This window comes from Mirounga angustirostris, unplaced genomic scaffold (genome assembly GCF_029215605.1).
Source record: "Mirounga angustirostris isolate CCGP_5_RB_7025 unplaced genomic scaffold, mMirAng1.0.hap1 SCAF_15, whole genome shotgun sequence".
NCBI classification, from domain to species: domain Eukaryota; kingdom Metazoa; phylum Chordata; class Mammalia; order Carnivora; family Phocidae; genus Mirounga; species Mirounga angustirostris.
The window spans coordinates 64,158,668-64,181,559 of NW_026991723.1; the positions used below are offsets into that span (position 1 = coordinate 64,158,668).

General features: G+C 39.0%; 2 protein-coding genes across 5 annotated transcripts; one reads left to right on the forward strand and one right to left on the reverse strand.

Annotated features, from left to right (window-relative positions):
- Positions 1-808: 808 nt before the first annotated feature.
- On the reverse strand, positions 809-9,235 carry MRPL50 (mitochondrial ribosomal protein L50). Its single transcript, XM_045882793.3, has 2 exons — positions 9,039-9,235; positions 809-6,366 (listed from the first exon to the last, which is right to left on the reverse strand). Exons 1-2 carry the CDS (start codon positions 9,128-9,130, stop codon positions 5,979-5,981), a joined length of 480 nt encoding a protein of 159 aa, XP_045738749.2. The 5' UTR covers positions 9,131-9,235; the 3' UTR covers positions 809-5,978.
- A 59-nt stretch (positions 9,236-9,294) lies between these two features.
- ZNF189 (zinc finger protein 189) lies at positions 9,295-22,031 on the forward strand. Of its 4 annotated transcripts, none has more exons than XM_045882794.2 (3): positions 9,295-9,733; positions 10,431-10,557; positions 19,290-22,031. In XM_045882794.2, the coding sequence occupies exons 1-3, from the start codon at positions 9,701-9,703 to the stop codon at positions 21,008-21,010; spliced, it is 1,881 nt and encodes a 626-aa protein (XP_045738750.1). In that variant the 5' UTR covers positions 9,295-9,700; the 3' UTR covers positions 21,011-22,031. The 4 variants fall into 4 exon arrangements, with proteins under 4 accessions (XP_045738750.1, XP_045738751.1, XP_045738752.1 ...); XM_045882795.2 differs by having other exon boundaries at positions 10,473-10,557; XM_045882796.2 differs by having other exon boundaries at positions 10,476-10,557.
- Positions 22,032-22,892: the final 861 nt, after the last annotated feature.

The window sequence follows — 22,892 nt, forward strand, 5'->3', positions numbered from 1 at the left end:
CCCTCAGTAAAGAATGGCACTATCTAGAGTCGTCTTATCGGTCAAAACCTCAAATAGGTCTTTGCAGTCTAACCAAACTAATGAAGCACTCTCTCCCTCTCTAAAAAAATAAATAAATAAAAATTAAAATTAAAAATGCAAATTTAAATCATGGGGTATACTTATACCTGTAAGATTGGCAAAAATTGTAAATTCTGAAAAGAAGAAGAGTTGGTTAAGAAGTGGATCACCAAGACTCAAACCCTGCTAGAGGAATGAATGTAAATGGGTGCAATCACTTTAGAAATTTGGCTATCTATTAAATGTGACAATATGAATGACCTTTGATCCAGCGATTTCATTTCTAGAGATATACCCAACAGAAATGTGTGCACAGATGCATCAGGAATTGTAGACAAATATTCACAGCAGCATTTTCCAAGATATTAAAAACTAGAAACAACCAAATGTCCATTAACAATAAAATAAATGAATAGATTTTGGTATATTTATACAGTAGAATACTACAAGCCCAGCATTAAAAATAAATGAATCAAAGCAATAAAAATAAAAGAATCGTAACTACATTCAATAACCCTGGGTGAATTTCACAAACCTAATATTGAGTGTTAGATGCCAGTCATAAATTTATAAATGAATCATAAATTTATATATGCCAAAAAAACTACAGAACATACTTGTAAATTTTTAAACAAAAGCAAGGAAGAGATTACCAAAAGTCAGGATTGTAGTGAAAAATTATCAATGTACTTCACATTGATAGACTGCAAGTAAATGGATGAAAAATAATATAGCATACAACACTAAGCATAAGGAACCCAAAGTGGCTTTATTAATATCAGATGAATTACATTTCAATATCAAGAGTATTAACAGAAATAAAAAAATAATGACAAGTTCATAAAAATCATAAATCCTAATAATGGATTTCAAAATATATGGAGCAAAATTTGACAGAATTAAAGAGAGAAATAAATAATTCCATAGTCATGGTTAAGATTTTAACATTCCTGTCTCAGCAACTGATAGAATAACTTGCCGAAAACAGTAAAGACATAAATTTAAACAACACTATCAATGACCTTCACCTAATTGCTATTTATAGAACATTAAACCCAACAACTTCAAGCACACATGGTATATTCAACAAGATAAGCCATAAACTGCGACATAAAGTTAATCTTAATAATGCAAAAATGCTGAAATCAGAGTATGTTCTCTGACCATAATGGAATTAAATTAGAATTGAATAAAATATGTAGAATATCTTATTCCTTATTTATGCCCAAATATTTAAAATCAAACACACTTCTAATAATCCATGGATCAAGGAAGAAATCACATCAGAAATTAGAAAATATTTTAAACTGAGTGATAATGGAAGTACAAAATGAAAATATTTGTAGGATGAAGCTAAAGCTAAAAAAGGGAAATTTATAATTTTAGTGACTTATATTGGAAAAGCATCTAAAATCAATGGCCCAAGTCTTTACCTTAAGAAGCTAGGAAAAAAAAAAAAAAAAGAGGAAAGTAAACCCAAAGTAAGTAGAAGGAAGGAAATAAGAAAAATATATTATCCATGAAATAGAAAATAAACAATAGAAAGAAATTAACAAAGACAAATTTGGTTCTTTGAGAAGACCGGCAAAATTGATAAACTACAAGCCAGACTGATCAAATAAAAAGAATAAAATAACAAATACCCAAAATGAAACAGGGATTATCATTGCAGATCCAATAGACATTAAAAGAAAAATAAAAGATTATGAACAATTGTATGCCAACTAATTCATCAACTTAGATGAAATGAATAAATTCCTTGTAAAATACAATTTAATGAAGAACTGTTTCAAAGTAAAGGAGATTAAGTAAAGGTGAGAACAAAAATGCAAAGCATGAACCAAGATTCCATCCTGCATCAGGGGGTGAAATTACTATGAAGGTCATTTCTCGGACATCAGTGAAATTTGAATATGAACAATGTATGATTAGTGTTACATCAGTGTTAAATATTTTGAATTTAATAATTTCCTGAGTTTGCTACTGTACAACCAACATTGGAATTCTGCTGACTCAGAAGTTGAGACTACTTTTGAACTTAGAAATCATTCACGTAAAAATTTTAGGACTTTTGCACTGTGAAATAACCTAGCAAAAATAAGATAGAAAAATAACTGCAGATAAGATTAAGTTCATGTGTGCAGGTATGACTGAGTTCAAGCTACCTGTCATTTAATCCTCTAGGATACACAGAACACATGCTAGTGGGATTACAAATCAAAGAAGTAGGACAGGGGTGTCTGGCTGCCTCAGTCAGGAGAGCATATGAATCTTAATCTTAGGGTCATGAGTTCAAGCCCCACCTTGGGTGTAGAGCTTGCTTAAAAAAAATATTGCCAAAAGTCTGACTTGAGATTAGTATTTACAAAACGAAAAAACAAAGAAGCAGGACCAAGTTGCCCATTCCTAGGTTCAAGGTCAAGAAATTTACAGTGGAACGACTTCCACTTCTGATGAGTTTTATGGCAGACCAATACTCAAAGAACTAAAAAAGCCAGATTTTAACAAATAAAAGGAAAAAACTGGCAATAACTTAAATATCCAATTTTAGTATATGTGCTGCCGAAGCGAGTAATAGCATATTGGTTGAAAAATTACAGTGGTCCTCCCCACCCTTAATTTCACTTTCCAGTTTGAGTTACCTGTGGTCAACCCCCATTAGGAAGCAGACAACCCTCCTTCTGATGTAAATCAGGTCAACAGCAGCCTAATTCTACATCACGTTATTCACCGCACTTCATCTCATCACAAATAGGCATTTTATCATCTCACATCATCATAAGAAGGGTGAATATAATACAATATTTTGAAAGATCACCTTCACATAACTTTCATTACAGCATATTGTTAAAATGGTTCTATTTACTATTAGTTATTGTTAATTTCTTACTGTGCCTAAACTATCATAGGTCTGAATGTATAGGAAAAAATATAGCATATATAGGGTTCAATACTATCCAGGGTTTCAGGCATCCACTGGGGACCTTGAAATGTATCCCCCCCCATGGTTAAGAAGGGACTACTGTACCTAACATCCAGTTATGGAGTATGTTATTAGTCAAATTTGTTACTCTTAAGACTATCTTAAAGATTTTATTTATTTGACAGAGAGAGACACACAGCGAGAAAGGGAACACAAGCAGGGCGAGTGGGAGAGGGAGAGGCAGGCTACCCACTGAGCAGGGAGCCCGATGCGGAGCTCGATCCCAGGACTCTGGGATCACGACCTGAGCTGGCAGACGCTTAACAACTGAGCCACCCAGGTGCCCCAAGACTACCTTAAAATAAGTAGAAACACTCACAGAGTGAAGGGAACAGGACAATATGACAGTAAATTTTAAAATACAGGAAAAAAGTTTCTTTTCATTTGGAAATACGCCAGTCTGTTTAGTGATTATCTGAGTAGTAAGACAAAAATGGTATTTGTTGTCTTTCCCAAATTTTTAAAAATGTGCTTTTATAATCAGAAAAATGATGTTAAAATAAAAAAGAAGTCTATTTATGTGGCTTAAAATACATACTGTCTCTGCAAATCTATTTCTATTAACCCTGAATATTTTATTTTTATTTAAAGATTTTATTTATTTATTTGACAGAGAGAGACACAGCGAGAGAGGGAACACAAGCAGGGGGAGTGGGAGAGGGAGAAGCAGGCTCCCCGCAGAGCAGGGAACCCGATGCGGGACTCGATCCCAGGACCCTGGGATCATGACCTGAGCTGAAGGCAGTCGCTTACTGAGCCACCCAGGCGCCCCAACCCTGAATATTTTATTACCAGGTTTTATGTAAGTATATTTACTGAGTTCAAAGGCCCAGCTAACAATAATTGAGAACTCTTTTATACAGCAATCACTAATTTTTTTAAATGTAAACCATTTATAATTACACCATGCTTGGTTACCTCAGTAAACAAGTTAGCAAACCCAATGTAACCTTTTCAGGAAAACTAAAGCTCATTATTCTGATAGATTTATTGTATTGGACTGTCAAACAGTGACACCTTCTAGTTATTGATGGATGTGCAGTTTATCTTGTCCACTAGCTCAACTTTCCAGGACCGCTGCTTCAGGGATGGTACTTTCCCACTTTAATACTAGGGTCTAGGGCCCTGTTACTCAAAACATGAACAGCATTGCCTAGGAGCTTTTTCGACATACAGAAGTTCAGGACCCACTCTTGACCTATGTAATCAGAATCTGCATTTTAAAAAGATCTCCAAGTAATTCATATGTGCATTAAATTTTGAGAAACACTGCTCCAGGTTACAAAGAAGTAATTTCTTCTGCCTTTACACCCATATGAAGCCTGGTTTTGCAGTTCTCCAGGTGAAACCAAGTGTTTTTCCACATTCCCTTTAGCATCTATTACTTCCATCATGCCCTTTGCACATTTTTCTGTGTTTCCAGATCAGAAGTAAAAGTTGTGTGGGAAATGAGATAATCAAATCCTGTAAGTTAAATTCAACTATTTCCATACTGAAACCTTCTCACATAGAAGGAATGTATCAGCCCTGATATTTAAGCTCCAGGACTTCAGAAACTTAAGATCTTTAATGTACAGATTATTAAAAATCTGATTGTCTGCTGATGACATTTATAGGGTACAACTACAATGTAACCGATTTTATTAATATGCCAGAATTTATACACCCACCTGATTTTTGCCCTCTTCAAAGTAGTCACCCTGGAAAAGAGAATACATGCAATTTCCTTTGTATAAAAACTATCACTTTTCTTCCAGAACTATTAAATAGTCAGGATAATATACACGAAATTCCTTCTCTGTCTTACTACTCTCTAGCCATATCTAAAGTCTAAACAAAAATAATTCCTAATTTAATCACTTCTTCATTTAACATCTGTAGTTCAGAACTATCTGGTAACTAGCTATTTGAGTAATTCCCACAAATTGAGTATCTACACCAAAGTCTACAAATACCACCCTAGTGGACATCCATAGGTATTCAAAACCACTTTTAAAGTTACAGAAAAGGGGGTGCCTGAGTTACTCAGTTAAGTGGCCAACTCCTGATTTCAGCTCAGATCATGAGATTGAGCCCTGCATCATGGCTCCACGCTGAGTGTGAAGCCTGCTTAAGATTTTCTCTCTCTCTTCCTCTGCACCCCGTCCCCTGCCCCACTCGAGTGCATGCTCCCTCTCTCTCTCTCAAAAAAAAGTGACAGAAAAGATAAAAGGTTGAAATAATCATCTCCTTTAAAGAGAGTATTCACTTAGACATAGAATCTGGCATATCTCTTATTTAAAGAAAGTCACAGCACTTCACAGTTGGCATATACTCTAATTTTTTTCATTTATAATACTTAAGGAAATGACAGGGCAGAGAAGCAAATTTCACCTTTAAAAACATCAAGAACACACAACACTCTTCAAAAAATGTACTTTAATTCCAAAAGATATTAATCTAGAATGAACACTATCATTTTCTACTATTTCTACTTGTGTAGAAAAGCAGTGAAAGAAACAACTTGCTATAATAAACAACATAGATTTTTACATTTCTTTTATCCAAGTTTCCTATTTGTATTTGTACTATACATAATACCACCTTAGATTTAAGAGCCCTAACAGGATTAAAACATGTTTTCACATCTATTATTTTATGCCTATGAAGAATAAAGGTCACGTCTGAACATATAATAGCCTCATATCTAAAGAACAAGTTTAATTACTGTGTCCTCCAGAGAAGGAAATTTTCATACATGATTAATGATCTGATTCCATTAAAAAAACAACAAAATTTCAACAAATGTGAAAAAAGAAAATCCTGCTGTTAATTCTTCCACAGAAAAAGTGGGTTTAGAGAACAGTTCTGATCATTTTACATGGTAAAGTATCAAATCTAATAACCAACCCCTTGCTCAGGACAAATGATTTCAACATTTCCTCTTCTGAACTGCTCAGTAACCCCAAGTGATTTTTAAATTGGGAGGCAGATTACTGGCAATAAGTTCATCAAATTTAGATCTATCATAGATAGGCACATTATAGAAATCAAGAACATCTCTGACCCTACACATCTGGTGAAGCCTGGAGTTGGGCACTGCATGGCCCAAGTCATCAGCTAAACGTGCCAACAAACCAAATTTCAGATGACCATCTTCCAGGGACACATCCTGCCAATTGCTAGGAACAGATGAGCCAAAAACTTCTTTGACACAAGATTCCACACGACTCTGGAGATCTTCAGGTGGTATGTATGTTCGGCTTCGTAAGGGTGGACACACCATAACAGGCTCTTTCTTCACCTCTTCTACTGTCTCAGCCACCACTGGCTTTTTCTCTTTTCTGGAATGATCAAAAACAAATATGTGAATCTTTGGTTAACTGCACTAATGTAGCTGACAAGCTGACGAACACCAGACCCAATCTTACCTATCTATCTAAATCAATAAATAGTATGCACACTTATTACTTTTCCAGGCACTGTGGAGAGAATAAGATAGGTATCTGCCTTTGGAAGCTTATAACTGAATGGGGCTGGTACACACAGAAAAGAAAATTACAGATTTTACATGCTCTAAGAATTCTAAGAACAGGAAGAGGTAAATCATTTGCCTGGAATTCCCAGTTTCTAAACCCAATCCTACCTCTCTAACCTCATCTCCTACTAATCTCCTATATACACTCTATGCCCTACCCAAACTAAACTACTACACTCTGTTTCCCTCTTTCCTGGTGTCATGTGTTACCTCAAGTTATACCCTATTGGAAATGCCTAGCTTTCATCTTTACCTATAGAATATTTTCTTTTTAAAGATTTTATTTATTTGACAGAGAAACAGCGAGAGAGGGAACACAAGAAGTGGGAGTGGGTGGGAGAGAGAGAAGCAGGCTCCCCGCTGAGCAGGGAGCCCGATGTGGGGCTCAGTCCCAGGACCCCGGGATCATGACCTGAGCCGAAGGCAGATGCTTAACGACTGAGCCACCCAGGCGCCCCTTAACCTATAGAATCTTACTTTAAATCCTAGAACAGAACTTTTCTCTTCCAAGAAGCTTTACTTGATTTCCCCAAATATAACTGTAAATTCCTCTGATCTACTATAGCACTTTATATTGCTTTAACAGCATATCACATCCTACCTGAGTTTTAATTTTTTTACATTCTACTTCTCTTACCAGATCAGGGTTTCTGAGCCCAAACACTGACATTTTGGACCAGATAATTCTTTGTTGTAGGGGACTATGATGTTCATTGTAAGATGCCCAGCAGCATCCCTGGCCTCTATCCAGGGTAGGGTAAATGCCATAGCATTCCTGTCCTCAAGTCATAACCAAATGTCATTGCCAAATGTCCAGATGGGCAAAATTATCCCTGGTTAAGAACCACTGTACCAAATTATAAACTCCTGTTTTATTTATTATAAAGACCTGTTTTATTGATTTGGGGTCCTTTGAAAACTGCTTGAATAACTACTACTGAGTACATGGGCCAATGTTAGGAAATCTACCTGATAACACTACTTCAGGGCTTACTGAAATATCAGTTCATGACCTGACTCTTGTTTTCCATGGAGTTGATATCGGACTGGGATTGGTCATCCTTACAGAAATTGGAGGCAATGGAATAAAAAAAGAAAGAAAAGAAAAGATGTCTGGCCATGAATATGGTTTGTAGCACTATTTCCCTTTGCCTACTCAAAGACTCTTCCAGCAATTGAGCCCTCATTCTGCATCAGTTGTTTTTCAATTTCTCTCTACCTACTAGTATTCCCAGGGCACACAATATGCTGCTGTAAAAATCTCCCATCTTCAAAGAAAAACAAAAATACCCCCTAGACTCCATGTTCCTATCCAGTTTCCCAAAGAGTTGTCTACATTTATAATGTCTACTTCATCACCTCCCATTTTCTCCTCAAACTACTCCAGTCACATTTCATCAGAATGAAATGTATCCATTGCTTCCATCTCAGTCATCTCGTACACTGCTCTAGTTTTCTACATAATTTACCACTTGCTGAAATCATATCCTACGTTTTTTTGCCTCCATCAGAACATACGCTCTATGAAGACAAATATTTGGTCTGACTTATTAACAACTGTATCCCTAACACCCAAACAGCTGACATTTAGCAGACACTCTATAAATTTGTGATGAATGAGTGAATGAAACAAACCTGAAGAAGATCTGAGATAATACTACTAACCAAAAAAGAGGGGAAGCTAATAAATCCATGAACAGATGACAAAAATCCTTCCGGATGGAGAGAGTTTTTGCTTGAAACCTGAGGGCATAAATTGCTCCCTGAGGTTCCCACAAGTTTTGATGTCCTAACACTGAGTCAAACAGATTTACCTTCAAAATGTTCCACATGGTGCTGTGGGAAAAGCGTCAAAGACCTGGGTTCTGGTTCCAGCTCTGCCACTGACCTGCTTTTGGCAAAATACTTCCTCTCCACGGAGCTTCAGGTTCCCCGTATGTCAGAGCTCTGAGAAGGGACTTTGTTTCGCTACTGTAAACTACTTAGGGAAATGCTGGCCCAGTCCTGGCGTTTAGTAACTATCTGCTGAGTGAATCAACGAATGAACACATGAACAGAATGAGGCCACACTTCGTTTCTGAATCTTCCGTGTGAAGAAATATACCGCGCGAATGAACTTAGTTTACCGAGCGCTTTCACGTTCATGTTCTACGTTGCTCGTTCCAAACGAGTCATTTGTTTCCAGACACCGCACTTGATGCCTGGAACACGTGGTCAGTACTGTTTGCTTAATAAATTAATGAGTGAAATGGGAGGGAAAGAGAGCGGTATCTCCGTGACGAGAAAACTGAGGCCTAAACTGGGCCCCACCACTCCAGGAGACCCGCGCTTACACTTCTGAACTCCGAACCGTAATCCAAGCGCAGGACCCGGGTCCCGTCTTAATAGCACGACGCTTTTGAATGCGTCCTTTCATCCTCCTCAGTTTCTCTCCTTACTTTCCCTGAACGAGACCCACCATCCAACCTTCCGCTTTACCTGAATCGAGACCAAAATGCTCTGCGGGGTGCCCCTAAGACGATCCACGTGAGACCTCTTCTGGTAACGCCACACACTGACAGTGCCGCCATCTCGGAGGAGAGCTGCGGGATAGAGCTCTGCCCTCAGCTGGCAGTGACGCGCCAAGACCAGCCAGTCAGGTGTAAGCTTAGGGGTAGGTGTTCCCTTTTTCCTGTTAAGCGTCCCCGGCTTCTCCCTCCCCCTTTGCATGCCGGGAAATGTAGTCCGGTGGCCATCGCCGGCGGAGGCTGGACCGAGGCGTTCTCTCAGAGCATGACGGGAGTCGTAGTTGGGGGGCGTCCCGGGAAGGTTCCGGGTGACGCCTTCTGGTCCGGGGGCGGGCGGTCATAGCGCTCTTTGGCTGAAAGGAGGAGGAACTGGCAACCGGGAGGAGGCTCTAGCGAGGCCTTGAAGGCTGCGCAGATAGGCGGGGTGGGAATTTGGGGTTGGGGGACGGCCAAGTAGCGCGTCTGATATGCTGCTGGGGTCGTGACCGCTCGAGGACCGAGGCAGGACCTGGCCGGACCCAGGCTGGAGGCCTCGTCTTCGTCGGGCCTAATTTCTAAAGGCTGGGTAGGCCTCACGAAAGGCTCCTATTCGTGCGACCGCGCGGGTTCCTGCCCTGATTTTCTGTCCGGGAGATGGCCTCCCCGAGCCCCCCGCCGGAGCCAAAGGTAAGTCGCCCTTCTGGGTACTCCGTTCTCTCGCCACTACCGGAGCTAGGCCGCGCCACCGCCCCCCCCCCCCCTCCCTGACCGTGGTCTTTTGGGCCAGCGATGTGCAAGGAAGTACCCCGTAGCGCTCTGGATTGTGATTCGCGACCAGATCGCCCACTTGGCTTTTTTTTTTTTTTTTTTTTTTCCCAAGAGCGACTTGGTAATCAGTTGAAGAAAATTAGTAATGCTCCAGACAAGCGCTCTCATTTGTGAGTTCTCCCAGATGAGGCACCATTTTTTACCTTCCCCCGTGTCTTGTGCTCCTGTCACGATGCGTGGACCCAAGGTAGACGCTTAGAGAACTTCATGGAATTGAACAGGGTTCCAAGCCAGTGCGGACAGAGTTGGAGCCGGGCAATGAGGTTCAGGAAACTTGGGGAGTTTGGGGGCAGCTTACTAGAATAAAAATGTTAGGGTATAATTATTAAACCAGAAAAGCTCTATCGTTAGGACCATCACTACTGACAAGATCCAGTTCAGTTATCCTCTAGTTTGAGGTGCCTGTTTGTTACAGAATTGGGCCCCATTTGGAACTCTTGGTTATCATGTTCCTTCTAGCCTACCCGGCCCTGATAAGTGATTGCTTCTGCTACTTTCAGTGGTAGAATTGTCCTTGAGACAACAAGAACTGACTACAGAAATCGTACTATTTCAGGGGTTGCTGACATTTGAGGATGTGGCTGTGTTTTTTACCCAGGAGGAGTGGGATTATCTGGATCCAGCTCAGAGAAGCCTGTATAAAGATGTCATGATGGAGAATTATGGAAACCTGGTCTCACTGGGTAAGAATCTTTCGTTTCTCTGATTAAAATATCTAAGAGGCTGTAAGAAATCAGACTCTGAGAACACTTGGACCACGACCAGTACCAAAACTGCTTTATTCCAAAGTTCTGATTCAAATCTTTCAGCCATTAGTTGTGTCCATGACTGTCATCCCTAGCATCCTTGCAATAACCAAATACATGCCTTTCTGGCTTCTTATCTTCATAATCTCATTCCCATATTGCTCTGTACTTTCCCTCCTGGCTCATCCTCCCACTGCTTTCCTCCCACCCCTTTTCGCTCTGCCTTCTGGAGCCCCTGTTCTTCTTCACATAATGTTCCTTACCCCTCTTGGCCTTAACTGAAAACTGGCACTTTCCCAAGGACACCATTTCTTTGGCAGAGGCTGCTTTTTCTCCCACATCCTCTTTTTTCCCCCTGTCCTTTCTCTCAAGGCTAGAAGGGAGAAGTTACTGTTCTCCTACCTTTTCAGTGCTATTCCCGAAGTATTAGTTTAACCCTTTAAGGAAAATCTCTCTCCTGGGAGGCCTCAGCAGTCTTGCTCTACCCACTCAATTCCTTTTCACTATCATCTGTCAACATGTCTTGGGCACTCACCATGGATTTTGTCACATTTCAGAATCTTCTCTATGCTCACCTATGCCATGAGTGATGTAGTCATTGCTTAAGCCTCACTATATTCCCGGACCATATTCTCTTCAGGGACCTGGCTTTCCTTTTTTGTTCAACTCACATCAGTGATCAAACCCTCAATTTTGTCAAAGCAGGCAAATCTTTAACCCCAATATCTTACTCTTTGAAAATTATTCAGGCATTATTAATTATTATTTTAGATTAACTGAACAGGGGTGACCAAAACAGACATGATCTCTGCCCATGTGGAGCTTACTCTAACTTCTTACCTTTCTACCTCTCCTGCTCCTTTCCTCCTACAATTACTTATTCTTAATCATGTTTCCTGTTCCTTGACTTCTCCTTTTCTCCCCCTAGATTATCAATCCTCTCCTAACTTCAACCTCCTCATCTAATCCATGGACCTGCATGTGAATTATCACCAGCATGCTCTCTTGCCACTTTGTCACTGTGCTCTACGCATTCTTTTTTTTTTTTTTTTTAAGATTTTATTTATTTATTTGACAGAGAGAGGCAGTGAAAGAGGGAACACAAGCAGGGGGAGTAGGAGAGGGAGAAGCAGGCCTCCCGTGGAGCAGGGAGCCCGATGCGGGGCTCGATCCCAGGACCCCGGGATCATGACCTGAGCCGAAGGCAGACGCTTAACGACTGAGCCACCCAGGTGCCCCGTGCTCTACGCATTCTGCAAATTTCAAATTCTGTATTGGTTATAAAATCTGCCTTTTCTCCTACCAGAGTTGCTAAACACAGCAGGAGAAATTCTTTAACTGAAAGGATTGATGCTCTGTATATATGTATGCATGGCTTTTCTTATAGTCTGCAGTGGGTTTTTACATCTCAGCCTATTTTTTATCATTGATTTGCTCATTCCCTTCTTCCTTTAATGACTAGTCCAAAAACTAAAAAAGTTTTCCTTGGGTCCATCACTCAGTAGTGGACCTTACTTTCTGTTTCACAGAGAAGATAGAGGCTACTAAACGTGAACTCTCAACTTTTCTGCCCTTCACGGGCATGCTTAAGACTGCTCCCGTTTCCTCACTTCTCCAAGAACTTATCCATCTGTAATCTTTTTTTTTCCCCCTTACAACTTTAGTCTCTATTCCTTCTGCCCTGGTACCTTTATTTTGATAATAGGTATGTTTATGACTCTTCAAGTTGGGGAAAGGAGAGAGGTGGGTGGTGATCCTTTGAGCCACAGTCTCCTTGCTGCTCCCTGTAACCTGCTCCTCATTCACCTAATAGCCAAGTTTTTGTAAGAGTAGTTAATGAGAGTTTTGTACTTTACCTTCCATCATCTCTAAGCCCCTTTTCTTGCCTCTGCCATTACCCTTAAATTGTTTAACATTGGTCTGTAATAACCCAGTTGTCAAATGCAATAGACCCTTTTTTGGACCTTATTTTATTTCACCTCTCTATAGATATTTGAAACTCTTTATTGCTTCCTTCTATTGCCTTGCATTCTCACACTTCCTCTCAGTTTATATCCTTTCTTTGGCAAAGCTTATCTACACTCAGATCATCACCTACCTCTATGTGATAAGTCCCAAATCTTTACTTTCACCTAAGAGAAGCAATTGGAGCTTAACTGCCTAAGTAAAAATCCTGGTTCAACCACTTACAAGCCTTGTGACTATGGGTGAATTACATAACCTTTCCATGCCTGTTTCTTTTTTACAAAATGGCAATAATAATAGCACTTACCTCTTTGGGTTACTGAGTTAATATGTGTAAAGTACTTAGGACACTGATTAGCATGTAGTAAGTGTAATACAAATGTTGATTGCTGTCATTGTATTCGTTATCTTCTCTAAGAGCTCTAAAATCTTTGTCATCTTCTTTTGAAGACCACATAAATAACTCACACCTGGCAAATTTCAAATAATCCATTCAGATCTCAGGAGCCTCCTCTTTGGAATTAAGTACTCCTTTTTCTGTGCTACTGTATACACTTCTGTTGAATTTACCACACTGTACTCTAATCATTCTTTATGTTATTTCTCTAACCAGACTGGTTTCCATGAGGACAGTAACTATATTTTTTTCATTTGATTTCTCCAGCACTTAGCACAGAGCCATGTATATTATATGCTTAGGACAGAAGCATATATATTATATGCTTCTAAATATTTGTGTAACGGAATGAATGAATATACTCAAGATTCATACCTCTTGACTAGATTATTGCATTAATCCATAAACTAGCCCCTTGCCTCCAATCTCCCTTTCTTTTAATACATTCTATTTACTACCACCAAAGTGATTCTGTTAATTAACTGCTTACAATTTACAATTCCTGATAGCCTAAAGGATAAAAATCTTAATTTCTTGTTGTACCTACTAGGGCCTCTCTAAATAGCCCCTGCCTGGCTTTCTAGCATCATCTATTATTTTTGCACACCACTTCAATCTCCAGCCATATCAGCTGCTGATTTTTTTCCCCAATATGCCATGGTGTCTCTGAGTCATTGTCAGCTTTATCCACACATATGGTATCCTGGCTGATAGAACCAGGCAAATGCCCAGCCTTGCCTGCCCCTACTACTATAAAATGTGAGTGCCATATGGACGAAGGCATGGCAGTGAGCCCATCTGTGATCTCCTTTCAGGCTCTCATTTTAGCTGAACTACAACTTTTTATCAGTTATTATTTCTCCCTCCACAATCTATTCATCTGTAGACTCTGTCTCTACTCCTTTGATTAGAGCCCCTTGGTGAAAGATCACTATTACTTGATTTTTTCTAATGTAGTGTTTTCCTGCACGTCATCTTGCTGCTTTACTTAGTACAACTCTCTTTCAAATTTAATTTTGGTCCTTTATTCATACCTTTCCTTTCTATGATGATTTTTCTTTAAACACTTTAGTAACTGTTGATAATACAGCTGACAGCTTAATCTTAGTTCTCAGTCTTTCAGTTCTTTCAAATGAAATGGACTTCTTCAGTTTGAATGACTTCTTTCTAGTCTACTTGAGCCATATTGGACCTTGACAGCATTGGGAATTGCTGCTTCTGTAAGATGTTAAACTCATTGTTTCTTTTCTTATAGTCTTTTCTCAATTATTCAACTACTCATACATTCAATAAATAGTTAATCAAGCACTGTGCTAGCGCTAGGAATGCAGATTCTTCCCCATTCTCTCATTCTTTTACCAAAAAACTGTTCTTTCTGTACTCTTTTGGATACTGGGGTTGGCAGCTATGGTCAGTCCACAGGCCAAATCTGGCACACTGTTTTTATAAATAAAGTTTTATTGGAATGTAGACATGCTCACTTTTATGTATTATCTATTACTACTTTCATGCTGTATTGGCAGAGTTGAATAATTGCGGTAGAGACCATATGGCTGACAAAGCCAAAAATATTTATTGTCTGGCCCTTTTTAGAAAATGTGTGGTAACTCTTGTTCTGTCCTAAAGTTTAGCCAATTCCACTTTACCACTTCCTTGCCTTTTCTATCTCTCTGCAGCTACCATATTATTAAAACTGACTAAAGAGTATAGAAATCAACTCAAACTAGCTTAAGCCAACACGAGAACTTATTGTAGGGACAGACGTGGCACACAGAATATATGAGCATGACTGCAACTGGATGTCAGAAAAGGATTAAACCCAGGGGCATCTGGGTGGCTCAGTTGGTTAAGCATCTGACTCTTGATCTTGGCTCAGGTCTTGATCCCAAGGTCATGAGTTCAAGCTCCACACCTGCCATGGAGCCTACTTAAAAAACAAAAACAAAAACAAAACTACACCCAGAAATTGGATCGCTCAGGAAGTCAGAAATGAACTCTGTCTTTGCGTTCTGTTTCTTTCTTTTTGGTAGAGTAGTCTTTCCTCCTCATATCCACATGCTTCTGTCCCTATAGCTTCTGAGTTGATAGATTACAATTCTAGTCATGTTGGAATAACTGCCTATTTCAGTTTTAATTCCAAATTCCTGGGAGAGATGCACTTTTGAGTCAACTCTCTACTCTAGACAAATTAGCTGTATGATCACAGGATGGGAACATAGAATACAAGCATGGCAGAGACCGCAGGAGGTGATTTTACCTACCAAGCCCAGATCTAATGGATAGTCCTTTCTATGCTGCTCTGTGTGGAAGCCTAAACTCACTTGTTTTCTTTACCTGTCTATCTCTTTGACCTATTTATTTTCATTCCATTGCCTCTCTGTTTAATTTACTTAAGCAGTGTATTACATTTTATGCCTGGTATAATAAATCATTCTTTTATATTCTTTTTTAGGATATACTTCCAGTTGAAATTTAGATTCATTGGGGTTTTTTTATTCATTCATAGGCTTTTGATTGGAATACAATTGGGTTCATAAATAGGTTTAGGAAGAATTAAGATCCTTATAACATTGAATCTCTTTAGCAGTTGGCTTGACTCTATCTGTCTTATGTCCTTCAGAAAATTTTTATGGCTCATTTTCATGGCTCTCATATAATTCTTGTAAGATTTATTTCTTGTTTTATGGTTTTTATTATCATACAAGGCATATTTTATTTTTCTATAATATTTACTAATTGGTTACTCTTGGTAGTAAGTACTTTCCACTACTTATTTTATATCTTAGTTTTCTTGTTGCTATTATATTTCACTTAATTTTTTTAGAAATTTTACATAGACATTTATGTTGTTTGCAAATAACAATAATTTTGTCTTACTCCTTTGAGTAAAACCCCTGGAACAACAATACTGGGTAAACATTATAAGGAGACTTGCCCTTCTCATAAGGAATTTACAGACCCATAGAAGAGATAAATACATTGCATTCACAGTGCATATAATAGCTATAATGCAGTTATGGATGAGGGCTGGTGATAAAAAACAGAACACCTAGGTCTGCCTAGTGGACTTAGTGAAGGCTTTGTAGAGGAGCTGTTGCTTTGAATTGAATCTTAAAGAGAAACCAAGAGTTTGCCAGGTAAACAATGTTGGGGGACATTTAGTAAAATGAGATATGCAAAGAAATGGCATAAAAGAGTAACATAAGCAATTTGCCCACTTCCACTGTGAGAGAGTGGGTAGGAGGGTGGTGACTTGAGGTTTAGAGAACCTTTCGTGAAGTGCTGAGTATCATGGTGTAAAGAGCTTTGATTTGCTCTCACAGGTGTTGGAGTACTAGTGAATCTACAGGTGGTGATGTGACCGGAATTCCATTTCATGTACATCTCTCTGGATGCAGTGAAGTAGATATAGTGTGGGGACAGTCTTAAAGGCTAGAGTGAAGGATTATTAGATGGCTTTTGCATAATCCAGGGAAAACATGGAAAGAGAGTTGAATCTTTGATTTTGGTGATTTTTTACCAATAAGAAAAATGGAGAAATCTAGGATGATTTTCTGCTTTGGATAATGGATGAGGATGCCTCTCAAGAGAAGATAATTAGAGGTGGAGACATACATGACAGCAAATGATGATGATCCTGTTAATTGTAAGCCCTTTTTGAGACAGGTAAATGGCAATATCCAGAGTATATGTAGAGAGCAAGGTAAGAATGTAAATATGGGTAACAGTAACCTTCAACAGTTAACGAAGGAAGAGAAATACACGAAGGAAATTTATTAGAAAAGGCCAAAGAAGAAGTAGGGAGGGAACTAGAAGAATATAATGGCATAGAAATAAAAAACAGATAGTGTCAAAATGGTCAACAGTGTCAGCTGCTGGATAAAGACTGAAAATGTTCATTGTATTTGTTATTCAGGAGTCATTGCTGATTTCGTAGAAGCTTTTCTAGATGCTGGAAACAGAAGCCAGATTTCACAGTAGGTTATAGGGGAAGAGGTGGGCATGGGAAACATACCTGGGAAATGGAAACCTACAGTGTTAAGATTTTATTTCAAAACTTAGATTTCAGGGGCGCCTGGGTGGCTCAGTCGTTGGGCGTCTGCCATCAGCTCGGGTCATGATCTCAGGGTCCTGGGATTGAGCCCCGCATTGGGGTCCCAGCTCTGCGGGAGGCCTGCTTCTCCCTCTCCCACTCCCCCTGCTTGTGTTCCCTCTATCGCTGTGTCTGTCTCTGTCAAATAGATAAATAAAATCTTAAAAAACAAACAAACTTAGATTTCATTAAGAGAAGGATTTCAGGTTCGAGATAAAATTGGGCATATTTATATGCTGAGTGTATTTGTATGTATGTTGGCAATGGAGAACAGATGGAAGAAAGAGGAAGCAATGGTAGTCATTAAACAAGTGCTCAAGAGACACATGGGATCAAGAGAAGGTAGATGAATTAGCTTTGGATAGGAATGGGATATATCTTCATGTACCATTGCAGATAATTTTATAGGCAGGGGGGCAGAAAGTTGAAGGAGGGCGCCTGGGTGGCTCAGTTGTTAAGCGTCTGCCTTCGGCTCAGGTCATGATCCCAGGATCCTGGGATCAAGTCCCACATCGGGCTCCCTCCTCTGCAGGAAGCCTGCTTCTCCCTCTCCCACTCCCCCTGCTTGTGTTCCTGCTCTCGCTATGTCTCTGTCAAAAAATAAATAAATAAAATCTTAAAAAAAAAAAAAAAGTTGAGGGAGTTCTCTCATCCTTTTTCATTGTGTGAAAGAAAGCAGTCCACTGAAGTGAATTTAACAAACAATACTGTTAGGAGCGTAAGCAGAAATAAAGTTTCTACTAATTTCTTAGGGAATAAGAGAAGTTTTTTTGGAATAAAATAACTTAATGACTGATTTGAGGTAAGTGAAAAGAAAATTCAGAAATGACTCCAAAGGTAGAAGATTAGAAAATTGAGAGAAAAGAGGAAGTCTAAAAAAGAAAATTGTTTAGGGCCAAATAGATATATTTGGTACTGATCAGCTCTTGTAGTGAAATTATCCAGCAGACAGTAAGAGGTAGAAAATCAGGAAAACAGAGTCAGAGGCAGACTTGAGGGTTCTGTATGCCACTCTGTTTCATCAGAGACCATTATGTTATCTTTTCTTCAACGCATGCAAGATTTTCATTTCTCAGATGTCTTAGAGACTCTCAGTTGGAACTAAATGGTTCCAACTTGGGCTCTTGTATCTTTAGAAGAGTGAGAATCATATATACTTGAAGAACATGGTAGGATTTGTGGTAGGTGAGGGCATAAATTACCACAGACTGCTTTTTCTCTTTTCTTTCATTACCCCGACCGTGTTCCTTTGTATTTATTTTATTATGTCTTTCTATATCATAGACTCCATGTCACTCCAACCCATTATTTTATTTTTAAAAGCCATTTTGTCTCACTATAGGAACTGCTTTACCTAAATATTTTATCATATTATTTTCTCTCCCTAGTATACCTGTCATTCATTTTATTTGGTAGGGAACTTCATGTCTTATCTTTGAATCCTGAATCATTACACGATGCCTGGAGTGCTTTTGTCTGCAATCAGTAAATTCTTGTTAATGAATGAATTGTTGCTTCCCCTGCTTTGTTTTTGTTTTTTGTTTTTGTCTTTTATCCTTCTCAGCATCATTTTGTGTTCATGTCTGTCAGTTATTTGGCCTACTCATAGTCCAGTAATGCTGTCTTACCTCGCATTTTCCTGAACCTGCTGTTTTCTTTCTGCATCATCCTTTCTTCCTTGATAGAATACTTCATCACACCACTACTTGTTTTATTTCATTGTTTGCCCATCTTACCTTGCAGAATTGTCTGTTGATTTACCTGCCCTTCCTCCCAACTCTGCTTGCCCCTACTAACTCATCATTTGCCTCATAAGAACACTCTTTTAGTGTGCCTGGCAGGCTCAGTCAGAGGAGCATGCGACTCTTGATCTTGGGGCTGTCAGTTCAAGCCTCATGTTGGGTGTAGAGATTACTAAAAAAATAAAAACTTAAAAGCTTGCTCCTTTGAAACACACACACATTCTTTTCATACCTCTTCTCCAAGAAAAATATTTCATCAGATAACTAATAATAATTATATAGCTTGTATTCTTTACCAGGTACTGTCCTAAATGCTTTATGTATATAAACTAATTTAATCTTCACTATACTGTGGAGTAGTCATCTGCATTTTATAGATGTAGTGGATTAATTTATATTAATCTTATTTTCCTAAGCATTTCTCCTTGCTAGCAAAGAGCCTGGCTGATCTATTTTCTGTTTATTATTCCAGATGTTTTGAACAGAGATAAGGATGAGGAGCCAACTGTGAAACAAGAAATTGAGGAGATTGAGGAAGAAGTGGAACCACAGGGTGTAATAGTTACAAGAATCAAAAGTGAAATTGACCAAGATCCCATAGGTAAAGAAACCTTTGAACTTGTTGGTAGGTTAGATAAACAGAGAGGAATCTTCTTATGGGAAATACCAAGGGAATCTTTGGCCCAGGAACAGAGAATGTTCAGAGGAAACACTAACATTATTCGTAAGAGACCAAACTCAGAAGAGAAATGCCATAAATGTGAAGAATGTGGAAAAGGTTTTGTCCGCAAGGCCCATTTCATTCAACATCAAAGGGTCCATACTGGTGAGAAGCCTTTTCAATGCAACGAATGTGGGAAAAGCTTTAGTCGCAGTTCATTTGTTATTGAACATCAGAGAATTCACACTGGGGAAAGGCCCTATGAGTGTAATTATTGTGGAAAAACCTTTAGTGTGAGCTCAACCCTTATTAGACATCAGAGAATCCACACTGGAGAGAGACCCTATCAGTGTAATCAGTGTAAACAGAGCTTCAGCCAGAGAAGGAGCCTTGTTAAACATCAAAGGATTCACACAGGTGAGAAACCCCATAAATGTAGTGACTGTGGGAAAGCCTTCAGTTGGAAGTCACACCTTATTGAACATCAGAGAACTCACACTGGTGAGAAACCCTATCACTGTACCAAATGTAAGAAAAGCTTTAGTCGAAATTCATTACTTGTTGAACATCAGAGAATTCACACTGGGGAAAGACCCCATAAATGTGGTGAATGTGGGAAAGCTTTTAGATTAAGTACATACCTTATACAACACCAAAAAATCCACACTGGTGAGAAGCCTTTTCTTTGTATCGAATGTGGAAAAAGCTTCAGTCGGAGCTCATTCCTCATTGAACATCAGAGGATCCATACAGGTGAAAGACCTTATCAGTGCAAAGAGTGCGGGAAAAGCTTCAGTCAGCTGTGCAACCTTACTCGTCATCAGAGAATTCACACAGGAGACAAACCCCATAAATGTGAGGAATGTGGAAAAGCCTTTAGTAGAAGCTCAGGTCTTATTCAGCATCAGAGAATCCATACCAGAGAGAAGACTTATTCATACAATGAAACCAAGGAAAGTTTTGATCCGAACTGCAGTCTTGTTATACAGCAGGAAGTCTACCCCAAGGAAAAATCTTATAAATGTGATGAATGTGGGAAAACTTTCAGTGTCAGTGCTCATCTTGTACAACATCAAAGAATCCACACTGGTGAAAAGCCCTATCTATGTACTGTATGTGGGAAAAGCTTCAGTCGGAGCTCATTTCTTATCGAACATCAGAGAATCCACACTGGTGAGAGACCTTATCTGTGCAGACAGTGCGGCAAAAGCTTTAGTCAGCTTTGTAATCTTATTCGACATCAGGGTGTTCACACAGGTAATAAACCCCATAAATGTGATGAATGTGGGAAGGCCTTTAGCCGGAACTCGGGCCTTATTCAGCATCAGAGAATACACACAGGAGAGAAACCTTACAAGTGTGAGAAGTGTGACAAAAGTTTTAGTCAACAGCGCAGCCTTGTCAACCATCAGAAGATTCACGCAGAGGCGCAAACCCAAGAAACCCATGAATGTGATGCTTGTGGCGAAGCCTTCAATTGCCACGTATCTCTCATTCAGCATCAAAAATTGCACACTACATGGATGCAGTAAATGTAGAGAAATATTCAAGCTCAGTTTGACTTGAGACTAGCTACCCAAGTGCAGTTTCAGTATGGTTCACCATGAGTCAGGTTTAGTGACAAAGCAAATTCTTGGCCTCAGGCAAATGGTTTCTAAAGGTTCTGTGAAAGGTGGACAACTGCCCACAGGCAGCTGAAGACTTCCATTACTCTTTGTTTTGATGATCATAAAGACTCAGTAATTTATTGAACCATCTTTTTGTCACACATCTTTCAGCAGAGAGGCCAAACCCAGGTTCAGAGCACTCGGTATTATAATTAATAAAGGGACAAGGACAAAGTTGCATTGGTACAAGGGAGCTGAAGTTAGAAAACTAGAATAATTATTCAAGAGAGTCCCCTGCCACTATCATATGGTGGTTCATTCAGTTCCATAACATGTTTGGCAGTGCATGCCAAAGCCTAGTAATTAAGCATACGATTAAGTTTTCGAGGAAACAGAGCCCCAGTTTTTTTTCAAATTGATATCCAAAGATTTTTTTGGTCATTGCTTAAGAAAGCCAGTTGTTTGGCATGTGATTTAAAGAAGCAGTTCCAATGCCTTCTGGTTCCCAGATCTGTGAAATGAGTGGACCATTAGTCTTACATATAAAGATTATGTGAGTAATTAACAAATGTAGCAAAGGTGTTACCAAGGAACCTTTGGGAGTGCCTTTTTCTCAAGATGGGCCCAAAAAAGTGGAGGAAGACACTTCTTTCTGTGCCCTCCCATCTGTGAAACATAATTGTAGTCCTATACAAATAACCTTATTCCTCCACTACCAGTAGCATGCGAAAGTGTACATATTTTGATTACCAAGAGTTGGAAATAAAAAGACCTGGAGTCTATACTAGGAAGCTGAGATATTTTGGTATTGCTTTGGTTTTTATGGTAACTAGACTTTGCATGCGATTTTAAAATCCTTATTTCTGGTTCTAGGGCTTCCCTTAGTTGATGGTTATATAAACCTGTTAATTCATCTGTTTTAATCATTAAACCTGTTTTGTTTTTTGCTTTGTGTAAGAGTTCTTCGTTATTTTCATGCAAAATCTATCCTGTCAAATAAATACTACACTTAAAAATTAGAATCAAGGATTTTAAAGAAATTGCTCTCACTTGTACTTGTGACTACAGGCATACCTTGGAGATACTGTGTTTGGATCAGACCACTGCAATGAAGCAAATACTGCAATAAAGCAAGTCAGGTTAATTTTTTTATTTCTTACTGCATATAAAAGTTATGTTTACACTTTTCAGTAGTCTAATAAGTGTGCAATAGTATTACATCTACAAAAGCAATGTACATGCCTTAATTTTAAAATACCTAAGTACCTATTGCTAAAAAGTGCTGATGATCATTCTGAGCTTTCAGTGAGTCATAGTCATAATCACTAATCAGATTAGTGTAACAAATATAATAGTAATGAAAATGTTTGAAATATTGCAAGAATTACCAAATGTGACACACAGACACAAAGTGAGCAAATGCTGTTAGAGAAATGGAATCGAGATTTGCCTGATGGAGGTTTGCCACAAGCCTTCAATCTGTGAAAACATGCAGTATCTGCAGAGCACAGTAAAGCAAACCACAATAGATCAAGGTGTGCCTGTAGTGACCTTTTCTGGGATAGTTCAGTTAGGGTTAAATCCAGATTCTTTAGTTTCTGAGTGTAGAATTCCCAATCACCGGAGCTCTGTAATTCTAACTACCTAATAGTTTGAGCGAAACACCTCCCTTTCGTCTATATTACAGACATTCTGAACGTCTCCTCCACACTTTTATCTTCCCCTGGGAATATTTGTGTGTGCATATGGGAATGTGAAGGTATATGTGTAGAAATTGTGCTCCCTCCTATTCAAATTAGGTACTCGT